The 21,748-nt window shown below is 34.5% G+C and overlaps 2 protein-coding genes across 11 annotated transcripts in view; both read left to right on the top strand.

The window, feature by feature from the left end:
- Positions 1–5,312, top strand: part of LOC118440709 (uncharacterized) — a 28,653-nt gene extending 23,341 nt beyond the window's left edge. For 3 of the 7 annotated variants that reach the window (XM_035864112.2, XM_085657491.1, XM_085657492.1), the window contains 2 exons: positions 3,453–3,561; positions 4,501–5,311. In XM_035864112.2, the coding sequence (XP_035720005.1) occupies positions 3,499–3,561; positions 4,501–5,052 (615 nt within the window). In that variant the 5' untranslated portion in view covers positions 3,453–3,498 and the 3' untranslated portion in view covers positions 5,053–5,311. Of the gene's footprint in view, positions 1–1,948; positions 1,982–3,452; positions 3,562–4,500 lie in introns of those variants that run through there. The other 4 variants (XM_085657490.1, XM_085657495.1, XM_085657494.1 and 1 more) reach the window with 3 other exon arrangements.
- DopEcR (G-protein coupled receptor DopEcR) overlaps positions 1–21,458 on the top strand; it is a 44,801-nt gene extending 23,343 nt beyond the window's left edge. The window contains exons 1-6 of one of the 4 annotated variants that reach the window (XM_035864106.2): positions 8,698–9,162; positions 9,388–9,420; positions 12,623–13,098; positions 13,529–13,748; positions 13,929–14,358; positions 15,369–21,458. In XM_035864106.2, coding sequence (XP_035719999.1) covers positions 12,987–13,098; positions 13,529–13,748; positions 13,929–14,358; positions 15,369–15,548 — 942 coding nt within the window. In that variant the 5' untranslated portion in view covers positions 8,698–9,162; positions 9,388–9,420; positions 12,623–12,986 and the 3' untranslated portion in view covers positions 15,549–21,458. Of the gene's footprint in view, positions 1–8,697; positions 9,163–9,387; positions 9,452–12,622; positions 13,099–13,528; positions 13,749–13,928; positions 14,359–15,368 lie in introns of those variants that run through there. The other 3 variants (XM_035864108.2, XM_035864107.2, XM_085657489.1) reach the window with 3 other exon arrangements.
- The last annotated feature ends 290 nt before the right edge of the window (positions 21,459–21,748 follow it).

Genomic DNA, 21,748 nt, shown 5'->3' with positions numbered 1-21,748 from the left:
TCGTGTCTTGAGATAAAGGAAAGGAACTGTAACATAGAGATCTATGTTACCGACTGTGAAACAACGATTTTGTTTTGCCTCGAAGAAAGAAGATTCGTTAGATAGCATATTTTTATATTTTTTTTATTTTTTTTATTTTTTTTTTTTTTTCTTCTTTTTTGGAGAAAGAAGTAAGAAAATTAAAGGACCAAAAAAATCGCTTTAAAAATGAGAATAGCGTCTCGTTAGAGACTTCGATTACGAAGTCAAAGAAAATTTACTGTTCTGGAAAAAAATAATGAACGTTGAAGAAATTGATATGATACGAAAAATCGCACACGATATCATAATGATTTTGATAAAATCATGACTTTCTTTTTTTTCCTTTTTTTTTTTTCATAGAAACATAATATGAATTTTTATAGGTATAGAAAATTATTTGACATTCACGGAACAATCTCAATTATGTATTCGACGACTTGAATTATGTATAGAATATCTCGATACTGAATGAAAAAGAAATCGTTGGATCTTTTAAATAAGTACAAAAATATGTACAGTTTGTAAAAAAAGAGTATTCGCATGCTATTTAAAATCAAATAACTTTTTATAGACTCCATGTGCTCTCAACTCAAAGAGCTTTAAAGTTTTTGTATGGGAGATATGTAGTGATTAATGCGCTGTAAAAATACAATGGAAATAATTTTATATTGCGATAACGATAAAAAATATAAAACGATAACTTTTTATAAAAAATTTTTTATGAAGTGCTTATAAGGAAAAACAATTATACGTATTTTGGAAAATTATAATTTGAAATTATTCAAAAATCTTTGAAAAATCGTACAGAAATTTTAATCTTTACATATTTATTTTTTATTATCATAAAATTTATACAAAGTTTATTTTATATTTATCAGTACTGTGCTACAATGTAAAACAATAGTTTTATTTAATTATTAATACTTGATATAACGGGCGAATTGTTTTGGTATTTATTAAAAAAAAATTTCGAGTGATCTTTTTCGATCTAAAAAAAAATTTATTCTATTTTAAATAACATCGAAATATTTATTTTACCCATAATACCTACATAAATTCACGTATGAAACATGAATTCTCACATCTTATAGGAGTATTACAATTTTCTTCCCCTTTATCTTCTGATTAGAAACAACACAGCCAGTTCCCTCGCGGTCTTTATGTGTGGGAGTAGAAATTGCTTTATTGTAAGGGCGTCGCGACGTCTGGCGTCATTCAGACGGCTGTGTGAAGCGTGGAAATGCTCTTTAAAAGACCGACGGCCGGCGTCTTGTACTGTACCGCTCGATAATATTTTGTTTACGCTTCAATGTGAACTCAACAATAAAGCTACTTGCGGAATTATTTGCAATGTTACGTGAACAATCAAACATCGCTAATACATTGGATTCTTTTAAAAAATTTCCATTTTTGCCGATCGTATTTCAGAATCACGATTTACCATCGATTGAACCTACATTTAAAAATCAATCAGTCTTCATATTTCAACACTTTGTAACTCATAAATGGTAGAAGTATTTTTTTCTTTTATTTTCCGTCTATAACCAGCAGCGTTCGATATATCCAATTGTCAATCAAGAGACCTGTCACGATGACTATTAAGAGATCGTGGAATTTTTCTTGGTTTAAAATTGCGAACAAGTTACTGAATCTACAAATAAACCTTTTTTTTCTCTTTCTTTTTTTTATTGATCTATCACTAACAATAAATTATTACATATAATTCGTGTATACTATAAATTAATTATCAAATATTAATAAATTACGATTGTAATAATTTTCTGATAAAATAATGTTACGTAAAATGATATAATTAGAGGTGTCATTACTAAATTATGATAGGTACCACTTGCCCATTTGCCTTGTCTCGTCTGTAATTAATTGGTCTCAAAGGAGAAGATCGTACAAAGAGAAACACCCGGTAGATGAATGAAACACAGCACGCAGAGAGCTCGCTCTGGTAACGTATCCAGTATTTGACCTAATGACACGATCCCGTGACGTCAGGAAGGAAAGGTAGGTCGGCCGAGAGACTCTAAGGAGGTGAGGCGGTCAAAGGCGGCCAAAGACTGACCTATCCTAGTCACGTAAATCGCCTTAGCAAACTGCGCTGTCATAAAACGAAAGCAAGTTTAGGCTGGTTTTTTCTTTTTTTTTTTTTTATTTCTTTTGAAAGAGCGAAGACCTTGACCGAACTTTTTTTTTCCATCCAAATTCGTCCTCGATTACTATGATAGAAGTTAAGGATACGTATACTTACACATACATATGTACATACTACATGTATGTAAGACCGAAGAAGATCGGAATAATTTATAAAAGATTTAATCTCGATTGATAATCATGTATAACAAACTTCATACAGTCGATCACAATCCTTTGTCTAAATTCTGAGCCGAGGCCGTTTCGTACGTCATTTACCCGAACTTTTTTTTTTTACCTCTTTACCGAAATACTTTTTATATTCAAAGTTTATCCGCGAAAGAGCGAAGGATATGAAAAATCGTCGTAGTATCATCGGAGTAAACTCCTTTATCTAAGGTGATTAATGGTGACGACAGTGAGAGAAATCAAATACAGTTTGGTTAGAATCGAATTTTTTTTACCCTTGTTACGTTTTGCCGTGGATAAAGGAGAAAGAAAAAGGGCGTGGAGCAGCCACTCCAAAGGGTGGAAATCTAGCAAAAAAGTCTTCAATTTCACGTCGGTGAAAGGCATAAAAAACTTATACTTGTCGAGCAAGCGAGGCTCTCTTATTTTCACTGATGCTAGTAAGTTATATCCGTCGCAACTCGACGATTTCGCCTTCGATCAATAAACTCTATTCGATGACTCAGAAAAAACTTGTGCTCTTGAAGGGCACAGAAGGAACTTTGAAAATTTATCGTCGTCCTTCTCGAATTCCATTTTCCCTCTCCTTTTTCAGGTCGTCCTTATAGATACGCGTCTCACTGCTTCGCGTTTGCCTTGACATCATCTTTCTCTCTTTCTCTCGCTCTCTCTTTCTCTCTCTCTCTCTATATATATATATATATATATTTATTTATTTCTCTCTCTCTCTGTTTCTGGCGCTTTCGTACTATATAAAACGCATCTCTCCGGTAGTACTTGACCTCCGTACTCCTTCCGCTTTTCCTCACCGATACGATACGATGCAATACGTTCTTCTACCCTTATATCGTCCTCTACTCTTTGCTCTTTCCCTTGAACCTTTTTCTTAGAATGCACATTATAAGAAACCAAATTTCTTTCATCTTCTCTATCTCCATGTCGAACATATAAAACGTGTTACGACTTTGACGACTGTTTTACATACCTATAACGATTGCAACCTTCATGCTCTTTAAAGTTTTCATTCCTCGAGTTCAACCAGGAAAGAGGACTACGTACTTCTCTTTCTCTCTCATACATGATTATCTCGTATATCATAGGTTCCACCGACGCAGTCCTCAACGTGTCACCGTTCACGGCCATTCTATGTTTCGGCTAGTCGATCGACCTCTCAGTTTCAGGCAGCGCGCCAGCGAGTGGATATATAAGGTCAGTCTTGATAGTAAAAACGTGCGGCTAATGCGGAATTCTTCCTCGCAGAGGTCTTTGCCAAATGGGTCAATTCGTATAGGGATAAAGAAGAAGGAAACGAAATCTCGAGCAAAAGCTACGTCGAAAGGCGTTTTGCGCTCACGATGGAGCCATAAAAGTCTAAACACAAGTCTAGGCATCCAGTTAAGAGGCATCTCTAAACGAATTATCAAAGGATTTGTCGCTCGGCAACCTTGAAAAAGTACAACGGTTAGATTGAATCGATCGCGTTAACTCACGCTAACAACTAACTTGCTAAAACAAGCAACGATAGTGATATAGATCGACAAATTCAATCACTACTGACCAAATTGAATCACTAATGGCCAAAGTCAATCATTACTCCGTAATCTCTTGTAACTAGCAAACTAATTACGAACAAAGTAACTTTCATTTCAAAAGAACTTGTAACATTCGCTCGAGATTTCGGATATCCGTAACGTAAGGGATTAACGATATTAATGGATTGCTGATTGAAACATTTGCTTAAATTTCTTACATCATTTTTATATTTAAATAACTATGTAATTATATCTAATTAAGAGATATATGGATTTATGTAGTTTAGATAAACAATTGGGAATATAAAGTTTACTCAAAAGAAGGAATTGCTATCATCTGTTAAGGGATAATCAAAATATATAATTATTAACTGACTAACATTATATGAAAGATATGAGATATTTTAATATCTGCAATATGTTAATAATATCGTAGATTTTTTATCAATTTGATAATGACGTGTTCGCTGTTCATAAAAGAAATACGATAAATAGTGAATGTATTAAGACGGATATCGTAGAACCATTTGGCAATCAGAATAATCTTCTAAATAAATCTACGATCCATCTTTATTAGAGGCCCGTGGAAGTGCACTTGTACTAATGTACTCTTCAGATGTTATTCCTCTGGTCGAAGGAACCGGCGGCAGATCCTAGGACCAGTCCGTGGTTCGCTTGGTTCGCTACCGCGGTAATACTCTGGCGTTGCAGAAGACGAATTACAAAAGCTATTTTGGCAGTATCACCGTTTAGACTGTTAAAAAGACGGATGTTGGTTGCGTTACTGAAAGGAAAAACTTCGTCAGTGGTAATGAAGCCAATGAGGACAACAACGATGACGAATATGGCGACGGCAACGACGACAGCGACGGCGACAACGATGACGACAACCAAAATGAAACAGCAACAGTTGCAATTAAAACAGCAACACGGTATTTTGTTAGGTCATTATTGTAATCGACAGCTACAACAACTACAAGAACACAATTGCAAGACTACAACCGGTATCAAGACTCGGGTAAAACGATTGTGTACAGGCGATGGTCCACACGTCTCGCCATCCTCGTCCTCGACCCAAACGAATCATCAGATCAATTATAGAGTAACCAGAAGCGGCAGAATTTATGGGAAATATCATAATAGAATTGTTTCGACGGAACTTCGATGATCAGAACGATCATTGATCATTTTCTTGTTCGTTCGTTTACTTTCTTCCTCATCGTAGTTTCTCCTTAACGTGCTAATCGTCAACATATATGTGTACATATAAAGCGTATCACTATTCTCTTAAGCTTGTGTAATCCTTTGTTTGAAACTATAAGAATTTCTAAACACCGATTATGAATATAACCATTGGTCTTTTTAGTCTTTCCTTGTGTCCTCGACATGCTTTCAAACAGTACACAATCATTTGGCAGAGACCTTCAACGAGGTCGTCATGGTAGTCGTTGGTTTTAGATCAAATGGCGACGACGCCTGCGACCAGCATTTTTGGACTCTTGGCTGCCTCGACTGACTGGCAGATCGATAAACCTCTGGTGCGTTTAAGAGGTCTAGGACATGAACGTGTCGCACAATAATATTTACGATGTTCCTGCATTTCTATGAGAAACACGAGTCTCCTCTCTTTAAAACTTTCATTGACTTTTCCAATGATGTTATTATCGATAAGCGAAACAACCATCGAGGAAAGGATCATTTTAGATATAAAAAAAATCATTGAAAATTTAGCCAAAATTACGGCAGCAAAACTCCATTGACAATTTTTATTTTTCGAATCGTTCCTTCTCTCGAGAGTCCGCATCGCGTGAAGAACGCTCTCTCGCACAACGAAGACAACAATGAAAACCTCCGCAAGTTTCATATCAGAGATGTGCCAATTTGAAAGGCACAATGCTCGCGGTTTCAGAATGAGCCAACGTATCGAACGAGTACACAGTCATGCAGAATGAAACGTATCTGTGTCAAATTTAGTGACTCTATACTCACGTTGCGTCACAACGATGACGAATGCGTCTCTCTGTATCGTCTATTTTTTTCATTTTTTTTTCCCACACATTTAGAAAGAACAAAAGTAATTATATATATATATATATATATATATATATATATATATATATATATCTTTCTTTATGAATAAAAATTCGATCGAACCTACGTTTATCGTTTTTTTTTCTAATTACCAAATGAATTCCAAAAGATTCATTGTCGCTAATAATATTCTAATACAATGCAAAAGAGGTATTACGTATTCGAATGAAGTAACAAAAGAGGTTGATAACGAGACAAAAACGTGAAAGTGAATCCCTTGTCTTCTAATCAAGTGTACGCGAAAATAGCACCGGAGAGACTTAATCAACGTGTCTAAGGTGAGCGGATGAAAGGAGGCCCTATCTGATTTGAATAGAATACAGCAGGGATGGGGCTTCGCTAAGGTCAGCACGAGGCCTTGCTCGTTCCGAATTACCGCGATCAACGATTTTATGTCATCGGAATTCCATTGCATTCTCCGACTTACCAGCGGCTTGCGTTTACATCCGAACGAACGTTATTAGGAATATTAAATGCATAACTTTTTTTTCGGATGGTCACTTACGTGATTACAATTCTTTTTTAACTCCATTCAGTGAATTTATCACAAGGGAAATTTGCAATTTAATCCTATTATGAATAGAATTTCACGTCGATATATTATTTTTTATTTTATAAACCAATGAGAAAAATGAGAATAATTAAGAAAAATTTACGGGAGAAAAATTGTTCTATGATCTTTTGAAAATATATACAAAATCTGTGTAACAAGTTGTCGAGTTTTAAAGCAATATTAAAAGAAAATTCGTTTAGAGTCGAATTTCCACGATAACCTTTAAAGGTTAACTTTTTGTACTCGTAATCCCTTTTAGAGTTGGCTGGAATTATCTTCGCTTGTACAACGGGTGACATACTTTGAAAGAATTATTGCCAAGTAACTCTTTTTATTTTTATCTTTTTTCCGAGGTTTATTTTTTGTTTATATTTCATATGTACAGCTTAAAAAAGAATATGAATGTATAGCAATAAAATGATATGCCTAGGATTCATTTCTTAAGCAACAACCATTCGCTTGTGCCAAATCTATCGCGACATACGACGAACGTACTTGATAAAAGTACATTGCCGGATATATCTCGAGGTTCAACGGCAAAGAGCTACAGTAATAAAATCGGGATCAAATAGAAAGAGAGAAAGAGAGAAAGGAGAACAGGACGAGAACATAAAACTTTTTTCTCAGTTATGAAAAGCGAAGAAAGTTTGAAATCACTTGAACCGAGATATGAGATGAAAAATTAGCGTTCGTTATTCATTGGCCGTATAAATGATCATGATAAATGTTGGCAAAGAACTAATTAAGATAATTGTCGATCAATAGGCACAATAATTAAAGAATAAAATTAGAATAAAGATATTTTTCATTCATGCGTGTGCTTCGAATGACATTAGGAAAAAATAACAAAATCATTCGCAACATATAAATACGAATTTTCCCATTTCTACTTTTATCTCGTTATAAAGTACTTTCACTTTAACGAGTCGCAATTCTTTTAAATGATTCGCGATAATTATTTGTGATCGGCAATGAGAGAAAGATCTAATGAATCACTTCACGAATGAATAAAATGTTTTTTTTTTCTTTTTTTTTCTTTTTTTTTCTTTTTTTTGATTGAGTACGCGCTCGTTATAAATAAATACGTGCACAACTCGCTAAATACTTTTCTTTTTCTTTTCTATATTTTTCAAAGCAAAAACGAAGAGAAATCTACTCGATGACATTTGTACTATGATAAATTCAAAAGATCGTGAATATATTTAATTTAAAAACTTACAATTTGTAAAAATGTACAGTTTTTCTCGATCGAAAAAGTCAAAAGTTCTTTATAGAACCAAATTGAAATTTCCTTTAAATTTTTTTATTATAAAATTTAATATTATAAAATTAAATTTTTTTATTATAAAATTTAATATACATTTAATTGCAAATATTTTTCTAAAAAAAAGAAAAAAAAAGAAAAAGAGAAAAAATTAAAGAAGAAAATTAATTAAAGATAGAGAATTTATACGATGAACATCAAAGTCGTAACTACGTTGATCGACTTAATTAAAATCTGCAAAGAGTTAAAAACTTATCTTCAAGAATGTATTGACTTCGACTGGAGAGAAAAGAGATTTGGCAAGTTCTTCTCAATAAACTTCTTCACCATTAATCTCTTATAAGAAAGACAAGAATAAAAACATTGAAAACTTCGTTCGTCCTTCTATATTAAACTTAAACTTTGATTTCCCTATACATTTAATTTATGAATAAAAATAATGAATAGATCGTAGAAATATTCATTCGAGTAATTCAATTGATTTTATGAGCAACGAGAAAATCGAAAAGCACGTGCGATCGTGAGAAGGTGAATAGGAGAAGAGGATTGAGGAATGAAGTGAAGGAGGGAACTAGGAAGGCGAGCAATAGCTGCTTGAGATTTCGTGAAAGATTCCTTGAGTCCTCGGTCGCGCTTAGTCGGGCGTTCATGCAGGGTGGGCTACCAGCACGGCGACAGAGTCGCAGCCAATGCGCTGTGAAAATGAGTAGTTGGAAAAGGGGGTAAGGGAGGGTGTACCGAGGGCGGCGCGCAAGCGTCGTCGATGTATCGACGCCTAAGCACCCGGGCAGATGGAGAGAGAGAGAGAGAGAGAGAGAGAGAGAGAGAGAGAAAGAGAGAGGGATGGCAGGTGGGTGAGGGAAGAAGAGAAGAAAGGAAGGAACTTGGCTGTTCTTCTCTCCCTCGATTCTCTGCTAGTAGTAAAGCCCAGGCCGGGTCAGCCGAGAGACTGCGAACATGCACGGATGTGCGTGCCTCGCGTGCAAGATTCGCATAGAGATCGCGTAGCGAGCTATCGTTTCAGTTCAAAGAGAATTCAAGAGGATTTATTGGAAGCTGCATCCCCTCATCTCTTTCTCTCTCTCTCTCTGTGTGTGATCATATTCTAATCTAAAGAGAGAGGAAGAGAGAAAGAGAGAGAGAGAGAGAGACGTGTTAAAAGAGAAAGGAAGACCGAAGGAAGTCTAGTTTTTTTGACTGAATAAGAAAAAGAAAGAGAAATAGATATAACATCGAGAGACCCTGACACGAGGGTAAAAAGAAAAAAAGGAAAAAAAGTGGCGCGAGCACGGAAACTTGAACGAGAACGGTGGAGCTTCGAGCAGCACAACGAGGCTACTAAACGACATCGTCGGGATGAAATCGCGAAGGTACGAATAAATAAGAAAGATGGCAGTGGCTGGTCGGTTCACCGCATCGAGTATCGTCACTAGGATGCTGCATGCTCCTAGAGCCATTCTATTCGACTTCACATCCTCGATATTTTCTTCTCTTTTTAAAATATGTCTATGAGCTTGTAAAAGTCTCACGACAAATCGCGGGAAACGTTTACGATCTAACCTCTTCTAAACTCTTCGTTTTTCTCAAATTCGCAGGGATTTTCTCTCTTCGATCGCTTGTTCGAGCTTGTAAGTAATTTACGACTACATTATCTGGCACGTGAGTTTTAAAGAACTTCTTTCTCTCTTACTCTTTCTCTCTCTCTCTCTCTCTCTCTCTCTCTCTCTCTCTCTCTCTCTTTCTCTCTCTCTCTCTTTCTTTTTTTCTCTCTCCTTTTTACCTCATTTTATTCCGATTTTAGCGAGTACCTGATAAAAATGCTATTGAATCGATTAATCGATTACATTATCACGTCTTGGGATAAAATATTTTTCGACGAAAATGTTGGTCGTTCTGCATATATTACATACGTAGCCTCGTATATAACATCTATATCTGTGCATATACGTACGTATATCGTGTCGTATGCTTAGATCGCTTCCGATTTTGCCTTTGACATTCTTCTTCAACAGCTCAACCCTTGTCACATTTTCCTCTCTCTTTCTCTTCCACCCTTTTTTCTTTCCTTCGACGTTGCCTTTGATCTACTTCCCAACGCAAACGTTCGAAAATTGATATTTACGATATGAAAGGAGCGCATGCTGTTCATATATAGAAAAGCGTGCGTGAAACTCGTAGAAATACAGTATGAAGGCAAAAGTTATTACGGACACGCGCATCTATCATCAAATGTTCGTTTAATTAATAAATTGGGTAAACATGAAATTCGATATTACCATTTACTGATCACTAAAATAATTCATGCTTGCAAAATATGAATGCATTAATAGATTTATTCTTTGAAAACGAGAAACGAGAAGAAAACGAAAAAAAAAAAAAAGGAAAAGAAAAAAAAGAATTTAAATAGTCGCGGATTTTTTCAAAAGTATGTCTCAATTAAGATCAATTTTTTTCCTTCAACCCCTTTTTTTCTCCTGCATTATTCGAATTCAACCGTACATTACTATAAAATATAAATAAGAAGGAGCAATTAACGAAGAGATTTTTTTTATTTATGCGGCATCGTTGGCGAGCCGTTATCAATAGCACTTTCGCATTGAGCCGGTTTTTTATTCGACTTTAATCGCTACACGCAGGACATGAAATCATGGTTGACGTCTTATCGGTCGTATTCAAAGGAATACACGCTTTACCTCGCAATATACGAAAAATTTTCTTTGCGGCTCTTTCATAGCGATCGAGCACTTTTATCGCTGCGTCGATCAGAAAGCGATGGACAAGAATTCCCTGGAATAGCGATGCCGCTTGTTGGAATCCCCTTTGACGCTCGTCGGTATTTCAATGGAATTTTTCTCTCGTAAATAAAACAATACCTCGTAATTCGAGAATTTTATTATAATACGCCAATAGGGTTATTAAACATGCTTTTAAAGTCATTTCCGGGATAATATCGTTAGCGAATTAATTTGATTTTACAATGTACAAGATGGTCACGTTGTAATATTTTCTAGCTTTTAAATTATCCAATAGCATTTTTTATAAACTCAATGGTCAATGTTTTACAAATATTTGTATTATCAAGGAACACCGTATCATGCTATCTTATCTTTCAATGATCACTTACGTATCTCTTATCTATCACGTGATAACTCTCTTTTTCAATCGATCGTTTTCTGACGACACATTCACAGAATAGATAATGATCCGACTATCTTTCGACGAAAAAATCCTTCCAATGACTATTTTTGTAAGCATTTGTATATAAAAAAAAAAAAAGAAGATAGTAAAATTCAAGATAAATTTATCTTAAAATGAAATTGAGAATACTTTTTTGAGAGTTCGTTGTCCGAGATGAAGGTAATAAACGTTTAAATTACAGGAGTGATTTTCTAGATCTCTATAGTTTACTTCAAGAACCTTGATATAGTCACATGCAAGGGGAGACTATTCACAAGATAAAAAAAAGTTACAAGGAAAGAAAAGAAAAGAAAGGGAGTAAAGTTACTTTGTAATTTTAACATTATACGTCGAAGACTTCGTTAAGCAGCTTTTCACGTAACAGTATTTGATCGACGCGAGTATCGCGTGACGCCATGCACGAAGATTTTCTTAACAAGTCGTTATCGACAAATTTATTTTGTTCCTATCGTGACCACGAAAAGGCAGTTACTTTAGAAAAAGAAAAGAAAAAAGAACCGGAAAATAGTAAAACCTCAAAATGGTCGTTTCCAGTAGAAAACTTTTACGTATTTCTATAAAACGTCACAATGTTAATTCAAACTAAACTAAAAGTTTCTAAATTATTACAAGGATTAATCACATTTTATCCAAATTTTTTTAGGCTTATTCTTTTTCAGATAGTGAAACTACAGATCTGAGAAATTTTAACTAATTCTGTACTTGTACAGAAATTAAATCAACGTGATAACCAATTCTATAGAAAATATTTATTTTAAATAAAAATTTTTAATCTAAAATCGTTTTAACAAAAATTATCCTCTTATATCGAAATTAATAATATTACGTATGATTTAATTGGAATTGTCTTTCATATGGATACGATTAATATCACAAATCTTATAACAAATGTATTTGTATAATTTGGCATTAAATAACTATGACGAATTAAATTCGTTATTTGTGGTCCAGTAGTTAATCTTAAAAACTATTCTTTTGTGAATACAATTTTGATCGGAGAAGATGAGATTATTATTAAATCGAAAAAGAAGAAAAATTTTGTTGAACGTTCAATAGAAATGAAATATTACGACGAATATTAGCTTCGTATAAAATCCAAAAGTTCCATTTAAATTCGGAGAATATGAGACAACACATATCTGCCACGCTATACTACATAATATACCCCCATTCAGAATCGACTGGGCTAAATTATGAATGGCGGTCGATATTTGCGGAGGGTAAGCGCGTGTAAGCCATACGACGTGTCACAAAGAGGAGAAAGGCTACGTGGCTTTTCCTAAGAATACGAAAAATATTTTACGTCGTCATCGTTCATCGTTTCGTATCAAAGATTTTTTTCCCCGCGAAAGTCACGAAACGATTTTATTTCAGCGATTTACTTTATATAAATTTTATTCTCGAGCGAATAGAATTTTCATCATCTTCCTTTGCTACCTCGGTTTACAATTATACTTCTTGTTTGACAAATTTTTTATATACATGAAATATGATATATTAGCTTGTTTATGATAAGATTATTTTAATAAATGATAATTTTTGATATATTATCAAATGTAATCGTGTATAAATATATTTCAGTTTTGATTTGTCGATTATTACATATCAATAAATTCGCTCTTTTCATTACAGCGATACTACTCTATCGATCCTTCAACAAGATCGTCGAAGATGTGAACCGTTTGCCGAAGACTGTATCGCATGAAGGGCTCCAAGGTTTGACTCAAGTGGAACGACGGACGTAGAAGATCGAAAAACGGGAGAAAAAAAAAAGGGAGAGAGAGTGAACAAGCAAAAGAGAAACTCAGAGAGAGAGAGAGAGAGAGAGAGAGAGAGAGAGAGAGAGAGAGAGAAAAGAGAAGAGAAGAGAGAGAAAGAAATAGAGAAAGAGAGAGAGAGAGAGAGAGAGAGGGTTTCGTGAAGAAAGAAGACCGTAAAGAAGGGTAAAAGGAGTTAGAAGGGCGGGTGGGGGGATGCAGCTCGAAAGGGTGGCGGCATGGAGGAGCCCTCGCTGGAGGCTCTCATGCAGGCAGGCCTCATCTTCGTGGTCTGTGTCGCCATCATCCTCTCGAATCTCCTCATCATCGCCACATACCTCAATTTCCGTGGTAAGTTGTCGGCCAATGAGTTACATAGATAAAAGCAATGCAATTTACACAATTCGCAACAGCATTCGACCATATTAGCTTTAGACGAGTTTACCAACGAGAGAAAAAAAGAAGGTTAAGCAGGTGGAATAATAAATAATTTCATAACAGATTGCAAGGATTCTCAATATACCAGCATGTTGTAATATACTGTTCTCGTATAAATATGTATGTATATATATATGTGTGTGTGTGTGTGACTGTGTGTGTTTAAATATAAATTATATACATATGTACATATATACATACATATATAATATATATATATATATATATATATATATAATATAGGCGAAATTACAAGATAAAAGTAAAAAGTACAAGATAACCAAGTTCAACAAATTCGAATCAAGTTCGAAAAATGTTCCTAAGAAGATAATACCTCGTACAGGTCCCTCCGAGGTGATAAATTACTACTTGCTATCGCTGGCTTCGGCGGACCTTCTTTGCGGTCTGCTAGTTGTTCCGCTCTCCGTATATCCGGCTTTGGTGCGAAGATGGGTCTACGGAGACATCGTGTGTCGTCTGGTCGGATATCTCGAAGTTACCCTTTGGGCGGTATCCGTCTATACCTTCATGTGGATTTCCGTCGATCGTTACCTAGCCATCAGGTGAATCTAAATATATTTATTTATCTTTTTTTTTTCTTTTTTTTTTTTTTACTTATCCAATCATCTAGATCAAGTAACAAAATTTAGATAGTCAGTTTTTTTCTCCCTTATGAATTCTTTTTATTCTTTCTACTTTAAATAGAAAAATAATAAAGAATTATTTTGTAATAATCTTTAAAGGAAACCACTCCGATACGAGACCGTTCAGACAAAGACTCGATGTCAATGCTGGATGGTCTTCACGTGGATCAGCGTTGCCATGATGTGCTGTCCGCCTCTTCTCGGCTTCAACAAGCCGATTTTTGATCGCGAGGCTTTCATCTGCATGCTCGATTGGGGCAACATGGCCGCTTACACTATCACCTTGTCGATCCTCGTGCTTGGGCCATCCGTAATCACCATTGTCTATACCTATTTCTATATCTTCTCGATGATGAGACGACTGAAATCGGGCGTATTGATTCACGACAAGGAATATGCCACCGCGCTTTCCGAAAACTTGAGCAACCCGAGCCACATTATGTCCTTTGTCCTGGTGATGGCTTTCTGGATATCCTGGGCACCTTATGCAGGAGTCAGAATATATGCTGTCATTAACGGACCTCCTCAGGTACTATTTCTTCTTTCTTTCATTTTTTTTTCTTTTTCTTTCTTTTTTTTTTTTTTTACTCTTAAAGGCTTTATCCCTCTTCTTCCTATCCTCTCACCTCCCTCATTTCCCACTACTCTTTTGTTCATTGGATACACAAGCTAGAACTGTACGAATTCTTGGCTACTTGTAAGATTTTCACATTGAAAGCTTGCTATTATAAGACGAATGGTCGCGCGTTTAACGAATGAGAACGATACAATGGATACACTTGATAAAAAGAAAAGAATTTTAACGACTACCCCAGAAAATTTGGGTCAGACCATTTAAGAAGCGGAGTAGGTTAGCAGAGAATTCTTAAAGGTGGAAACTAACGTGTAGATATACCTACGTCGCAAAAGCGTAATTTTCAAAGATGGGTAGCTATCCTTTTTAATTTTTTTTTTTTTTCTGTAATAAAGAACATAATATGTCAACCGTGAAAAATTTAGAATGTAATCGCCTTTAAAAAGCATCGCATTTTCTAAATTACAACGAGATTATTATTGACATCTTCAATGTTGTAAATTCACAATTCTTATTTTACAAAATACGTAGTATAAAAGAATAATATTTACAAGCTATACATAGATAAGATAAAATATAGGTATTTTTATAAAAATATCCAACAAAAAACTTTGATAAAGTGTATTCTGTATTTTTCCATCGTTACCACTACAGAAGAAATTTCTTCTTAACTTTTAAACATTCTTCATATGGCACACTAACTTCTCTTTACCTACTTAAACTTCCAGAATTTATTTTTCAGTTGGGAAAAAGTTATTTAATAAAAAGGGAAAAAAAAATTCTGTGATTGACAGTATAAAGTATCACGAGACATTACCCAAAAAAGAAAACTTTGAATTTCAATTTACAATTTCACCTCTTTTTTTTTTTTTTTTTTATTATTATTATTATTATTCCATTAGATATAAGTGTTCAATTATATTTTTATTTGGTCTTATCATCAATTTTCATTTTATATTCTGCAGGTACCGTTTCTACACTTTGCCGTGGTATGGCTAGGGGTGACAAACGGTTTTTGGAAGGCGATCGTCCTCGGAACTCTTAGTCCTCAGTTTCGGCTCGCTGCGCGTGTTCTTTGCTTGACGGTGTGCTGTCGACACAGAATGCTTCCGCCGGAGCTTCTCGGCCTCGACGACGACGACTAAAATTTGAACGAAACGCCTACGCGAGAACGACGATTGCTTTCCTACCTTTACGCGCGACGCATTCCTAAATCATCCAGCTTTTCCTGTTTTCAAGCTTCCTCTTTTACTTTCTGTCTCTTTCTCTCTCTCTCTCTCTCTTTCTCTCTCTCTCTCTCTCTCTGTCTCTCTCTGTCTTTTTTCTCTCTGTCTTTCTTTTTTTTTCCTTTCTCTCTTTCTCTCTGTCCTCGTCTCTCATCTTTCCATCATCTTTTTTTCCCCTATTCGTTCCCGTTCCCGTTTCTCTTAGCGTGCGCTCTTTAAACTAGTCAAGGTCGTTGTCGTACCCGGAACGACGACCGTCGATGCATTTTCTCTTCTTTTACTCCTCAAAGCGTGAAAAAAAAGCCACACATCGGGCTCAGATTTGTTCAATCACGGTCTACGTTGTGCACAGAAGCAACGTGGAACTGCATCCTCGCAAGCCGTTAGAAGAGAGAAAGAGAGAGAGAGAGAGAAAGAGAGAGAGAGAGAGAAAGAAAGAGAGAGAGAGAGAGAGAGAAAGAAAGAGAGAGAGAGAGAGAGAGCAAGCGAAGCAAGACCGACCTAATGCGCGTGCAAAATATCGAGCTACGTCGGCTTCGACAAAAGGAAAAGAGAGAAAAAAAAAGCGAAAGGGGAAGGAGAAAAAATAATACTCGATCCGTTCAGTCGCCGTTCGCGCGGTTGAGCGTGAAGCACGCAGATACACAGCGAATTACGTACGTTTCGTTGAACGTATAACGTATTATCCGTAAAACCGTTTCCAGAACAGCCTTTATCGATACGTCCGCTCGGTTCTCATTTAAACATGAATTATCACGAATTTTCAGCACGAAGATATACGAAGAATCTTGTAATTAATGATGATCAAAATATGATTTATCGCATTCAATATACTTTGGGCATTCAATTTTGCAAAGTTTATTTAAAACGTTTTTAAAATTTCTTTTTCCGTGGTATAAAAAGTTAAAAATATACCTCTTAATAATAATAAAGTCTAATATAAAAAAAAAAAAAAGAAAAAAACCATAACAATGAATTGTCCTATATTTTTTATCTATAAAAATTTATGAAAGATATTGGTATAATACTTTCGATAATTTCGACAATTTATGAAGAATATTTCCAAAATTGGTTCGACATTCAACGTGTTAAATATTTTATCATCGATCGATCTAACGATACACGGTATATTCGGAAAAAGGTATATAATTATATATGTATATTTTTTTTAACTACATTCTTTTATGATCGTAGACAATCAAAATTATTCCCTAGATGTTTTTTGGATTCAGTTGAAAAACGGTCGCGACTTTGCAGCTCCACGTTTGCGTCGGTAAGGTGTTTTAAGAAAGATCTCTACGCATTTCTGGATACAACGAAGATCATTCTACTCGCACGCACGATATCGGGTGCACGCGTTCATGCTTGACAATTTGTTATACGAGAAACTTCAATAAACGAGCATAGACTGAACAGCGATCGCACGTATCTGAAAAATATCGTCGACGTCGTTCGATAAGATTTTGCTTTTTTCGTAATGATATTTTACCAGATAGTCAATTTTTCTAAAAAAAACAAAAAAAAAAAAAAAAAAAAAAAAAAACAGGAAAAAAAACTAGCCTTTTTAAAACCAAAGTATAATTACATACGGTAGTTTTTAACAATAACAAAAAAGAAAAAGAACATACAATACGGTATATAAGAAAGAAGATCTAATTATGGCTGTTTTACATAAAATCGGCACACGAACGCTGCATTAACTTATTTGATTTTTTATTTATTTATTTCTTTGTTTTCTTTTTTTTTTTTTTTTTTTTTTTTATGATGAGCAAAAACGGAAAGAACAGAGACGGACAAGATTGAAGGATAATATTGAAATTTGGTTAGATCGATTTCACATTTTCAATACATTTTTTCTTCGATAATACTTTATGTCGATCCCGTAACTCGCTATTGTCAAAATATATAAATAAAAAAAAACAAAAAACTAAAAACAAAATAAAACAAAAAAGAAGAAACAAAAAAAAGAAACGAGCAGAAAATGAAATAATGAAAAAATGAGAATGAACTAATTAAATAAAAGGATCCTTTTACGCGTATGGTACCTGAAAGGACGACTACATTTTTACGTTGTTGTCGTAATTGTGAAGACCTTTCAATATAATCTCACATCCTTCGGAAATTCTAGAGCCGAATATCTAGACTTAAACGTAATCATTTTCTTAACGCGAAACGTACAAACGTGTCATAATCAAACGGAAAAAGAAATATTAATGAGGAAACGTAAATTCGTTTAACGATATTTAAAAATTAATTGTTGCCTATTCTAAATTGTAAGATCACGCTGAATAAGTGTTGTAGTCTATTTAAATGAAACAAAAAGTTACTATGGCTGTCGCGCGAGCTATGAAAAAAAGGATAGCGAAAGATAGAGATAGAGATAGAACGAAAGAGATAGGGAGAGGAATAGGGAGATGGTGAGAGAGATTTGTAGAGAGGGTGAAACGATAAAAATCTAGTCAATTAATGGAGATGCCTCTACAAATGCGACGTGCAGATGCGATCATTCTCGTTAAAGTGCGCGCCCATAGAAAGCACCTAAAAATAAAAATTACAAAAAAAGAAAATAACTAGATAAAAAGATACTACAAGAATCGGTCGTTACGTTCTTATGTATTTTTTAACACGCTTCCTCTCTTATTATCGATGCTCAATACGATTAATTCTCCTTATTCTTTCTCTCTTTTACGTTCGAACAATCGAGAAATGGTCTGCATAGTTCCACGAATATAGAAAACATCAATTTAATATAGATATTTATATGTGTGAGTGTATATATATATATATATATATATATATATATATATATATATATAATCTTCGCACATATAGATACGTTTATGGAAAAGCCTTTATTAAACTCCGACTTTTGTTTATAATCATTATAATTAAGCCAAATATTATCTATTGAGTTACTTCTTTTCTGTCTCTTTTTGAATTTAGATACGATTCTACGTGGTAGACAATCGATCCATATAGTTTTTCGAAATAAATACGACTATAAAATTCATATTGTTACATCGATGTGTAGAACTTATGTTAAGAGATTTTAAGCCTTGACCGAGTAGAATTTTTCCAAATATACATAAAATGTTATTTAAAATGTTAGCGTTTACTTAAATGTTAAGATCATTGGTAAACGAATTGTTTTTAATGGAATCTCATGATCGTTCCTTTTGGTGCTATTACCAAAAGGAAGCAGAAATCTGAAATTTTAGCGGACCTTCTCACGATCTACATAATTGGACTGTCGTTAATTTTCTTCTCGATTTATGGGGTCGTAAATGCGTTACGTTATTGTACTTTCAAATGAAAAAAAGAAAAAAAAGAGAAAAAAAATACATGATCCTCGCATCGAACATCGCACATCGCAGAAAATAAAAACGAAACCGATTGACTAATATTTCTCTCAGTACGAATATATAACGTCCACTTATCGCATCGTGATTGAAAGATGATTGAAAGGTGATTGAAAGTAAGTAAATAAAATGAAGGAGATGGATTGTCAGTCGATACCTTTGTATCGAAAAATAGACCCCATAAATCGTAAGAAAGATGACATTTTCGATTCTCTACATGTTGCGAATAATATTTATCCAATTGCGGCCGTGGCCTCAAATTTTTGGCTAATCAACTTGATCAAGATTTAATGTCGCAATGCGATCGGCAAAGCATTTGCAAGTGATTCCGTGCTTATATGAAAATGATAAATCTCATCGATCGCTTCGTTATAAAATGTCGAGCGAAAAGAAAAGACCCTTCGGCCCTCGTTATTTCCGCCTCGTAGTTGTACTTTCGATCGATCGAAAAAAAACAAATAAACAATTTAGTTTCAATAATGAAAAGAAAGAAATTGAACTTTTAATTATCTTCCAATAAATTGTCGATAAATATATATATATATATATATAATATGGCTGTATATAAAAAAAAGTACAATTGCGGGGAGGAAAAGATACAACGCTCCTGCTTAAACTAGGCTAGAAAGCTAGAAATAGGTTTTTGACGGGAGCGCTCAACTATCGCCGCGCGAAAAACGTTCTTTCACTTGGAATTATCTCGCCAATCTTTCGAAAATGAAATTTCAGCATTTTACAAATTTTAAGAATGTTTCTTCTGCATGAAAAAGAAAAGAAAAAGAAACGACAAATAACGTTAACCCTTTAAAAAAAAGAAAAAAAAAAAAAAAAAGAAAGAAAAAAAAAGGAAACTTAAAACGCCAATCTATGTTTGGTAATGTAAGAGATCTTTTTCTTCTGATCTTTTTTTCTTTTTGCACGGACGAATTCCTCAAACATTCTATCGATAATCGATAGAATGTCATTTTCTCTAGAATAATGCGTTCGATTTTACGCGAACCCCTTCAAGACGAGCAATCAAAAAACATTGAACCCGTTCGGGACATATCATAAAATTTTTATAAATTTAAATTAATAATTAAAGGGTTAAGGTGCCTAGAACGACTAGATTGCACATACGAGTCGTAGATGAATATGCGTAATAAGCAACGTTTCCTCGTTATTAATGGTATTTGCGATGAGTGCATTTAAAAATGCATTTGTGCAATGACCAAAGAAACGGGGAAATGAGTTTACGGCATCGCTGTGTATTACAGATATAAATATATAGACAAGAATCAAACAAAATTCTTTATTTTATCGTAGCAGAAAAATCGTTTAGATGACATTACCTCGGCTAAAATTTTGACGCCGAATCGACATGATCTAATAAATAAGTATTTTTTAGAAATGACATACATTGATAAAATTAGAGGACACTTAATAAGAGTGATATAAGCGCTCTAAAGTTTAAAAAAAAAAAAAGAAAAGAAAAAGAAACACTCAACGCATAAAGCTTTCTCGCTGCTTATCAACACGTTTGAACGTCAACGTTTAGTCGGATTTAATTGAGCGAATAAAATATTTTATTCTCGATGCCTGTCCACGTGAAACAAGTAGGATCGCATAAGATTATATTATTTTTCATTTGAATTCTTTATTATAAGCTTTAATCTTGTACTTTAATAATGTCTCGAGTGCATATTGATTCGAGCTAGTCACGTTATTAGAAAGAAGATTTTTCGAATAAATTTTCAAGCATAATAAATGGACATTAAAAAGAGTATCGTTTTAATGATACATATCTATATAATTGGATCGTTGTGTGTAAACTTTCACTTTGGAAAAAGATAACGAACCTGAATGGCCTTCTTTATCCCTTTTGCAATAACTTTCAAATAATTGTTATTTCCACATTTTTATCCAAAAAATCTCGATGTTCTAGTTCTTACCGATTATACTAATCGTGACTCTCGTACCATTATGCACTCGTAAAGTCGCCAAAAATTGAACAGTATTATTATCCTCAGCGATAACGAGATTTTAAAGAGATTGTGCAAGAGAAAAATGAGAGAAAAAACAGAGAGAGAGAAAGAGAGAGAGAGAGAGAGAGAGAGAGAAATCATGCATGGCTGCGCAAGAAAAAAAAGAGAGAGAGAGAGAGCGAGAAAGAGAGTGAGGAGTAAAAGAAGAGTTTGCAGGAGAACGGAGGGCCGTAGGGTTGCAACCATTCCCCGGGAGTACGATGCAAATGATTAACTCGATGAATGAAGGGTGGAGGGGGAAAAAAAGGAAGAAGCTGGTCCCTGGCAGTTTCCCGGGCGGCCTCCATTATTAACGATTAATTACATTTTTGTACCTAGCTGCTAGTTTTGTACTAGTTTTCTAACGTACCTCACAATGGACGTGCTGTTATTACATGTTTTAAACGGTTGTTAAAGAGAACAAAAAAGAAAAAAAAAAAAAAGCAGAACATACGTTGATCGATCACTCGTACGTACTCGTAATAACGTGTTGTAATGTTCGGCTCGGTGTGTTTATCGAGTAGGTATCATTTATTTCGCCTTTGTGACGAAAGAAAAGAAAAAAAGAAAAAAAAATAAAATACAAAACACTTTTTTCCAAAGGTGTTCGGTACTTAAAGGTGGAAAAGGGAAAAGGAAAAAAAGGAAAAAAAAAATGAAAATAACAAAAAGAAAAAAAAAAGAGAAAGAAAAAAAGAAACACAAATCAGTGCTTTTGCGCGTTGACAGACAAATACCCATTTCGATTAATAATCGA

This window comes from Vespa mandarinia, chromosome 6, assembly GCF_050613455.1.
Source record: "Vespa mandarinia isolate Hongniang chromosome 6, ASM5061345v1, whole genome shotgun sequence".
NCBI classification, from domain to species: domain Eukaryota; kingdom Metazoa; phylum Arthropoda; class Insecta; order Hymenoptera; family Vespidae; genus Vespa; species Vespa mandarinia.
This window is presented reverse-complemented; position numbering and strand designations above follow the sequence as displayed.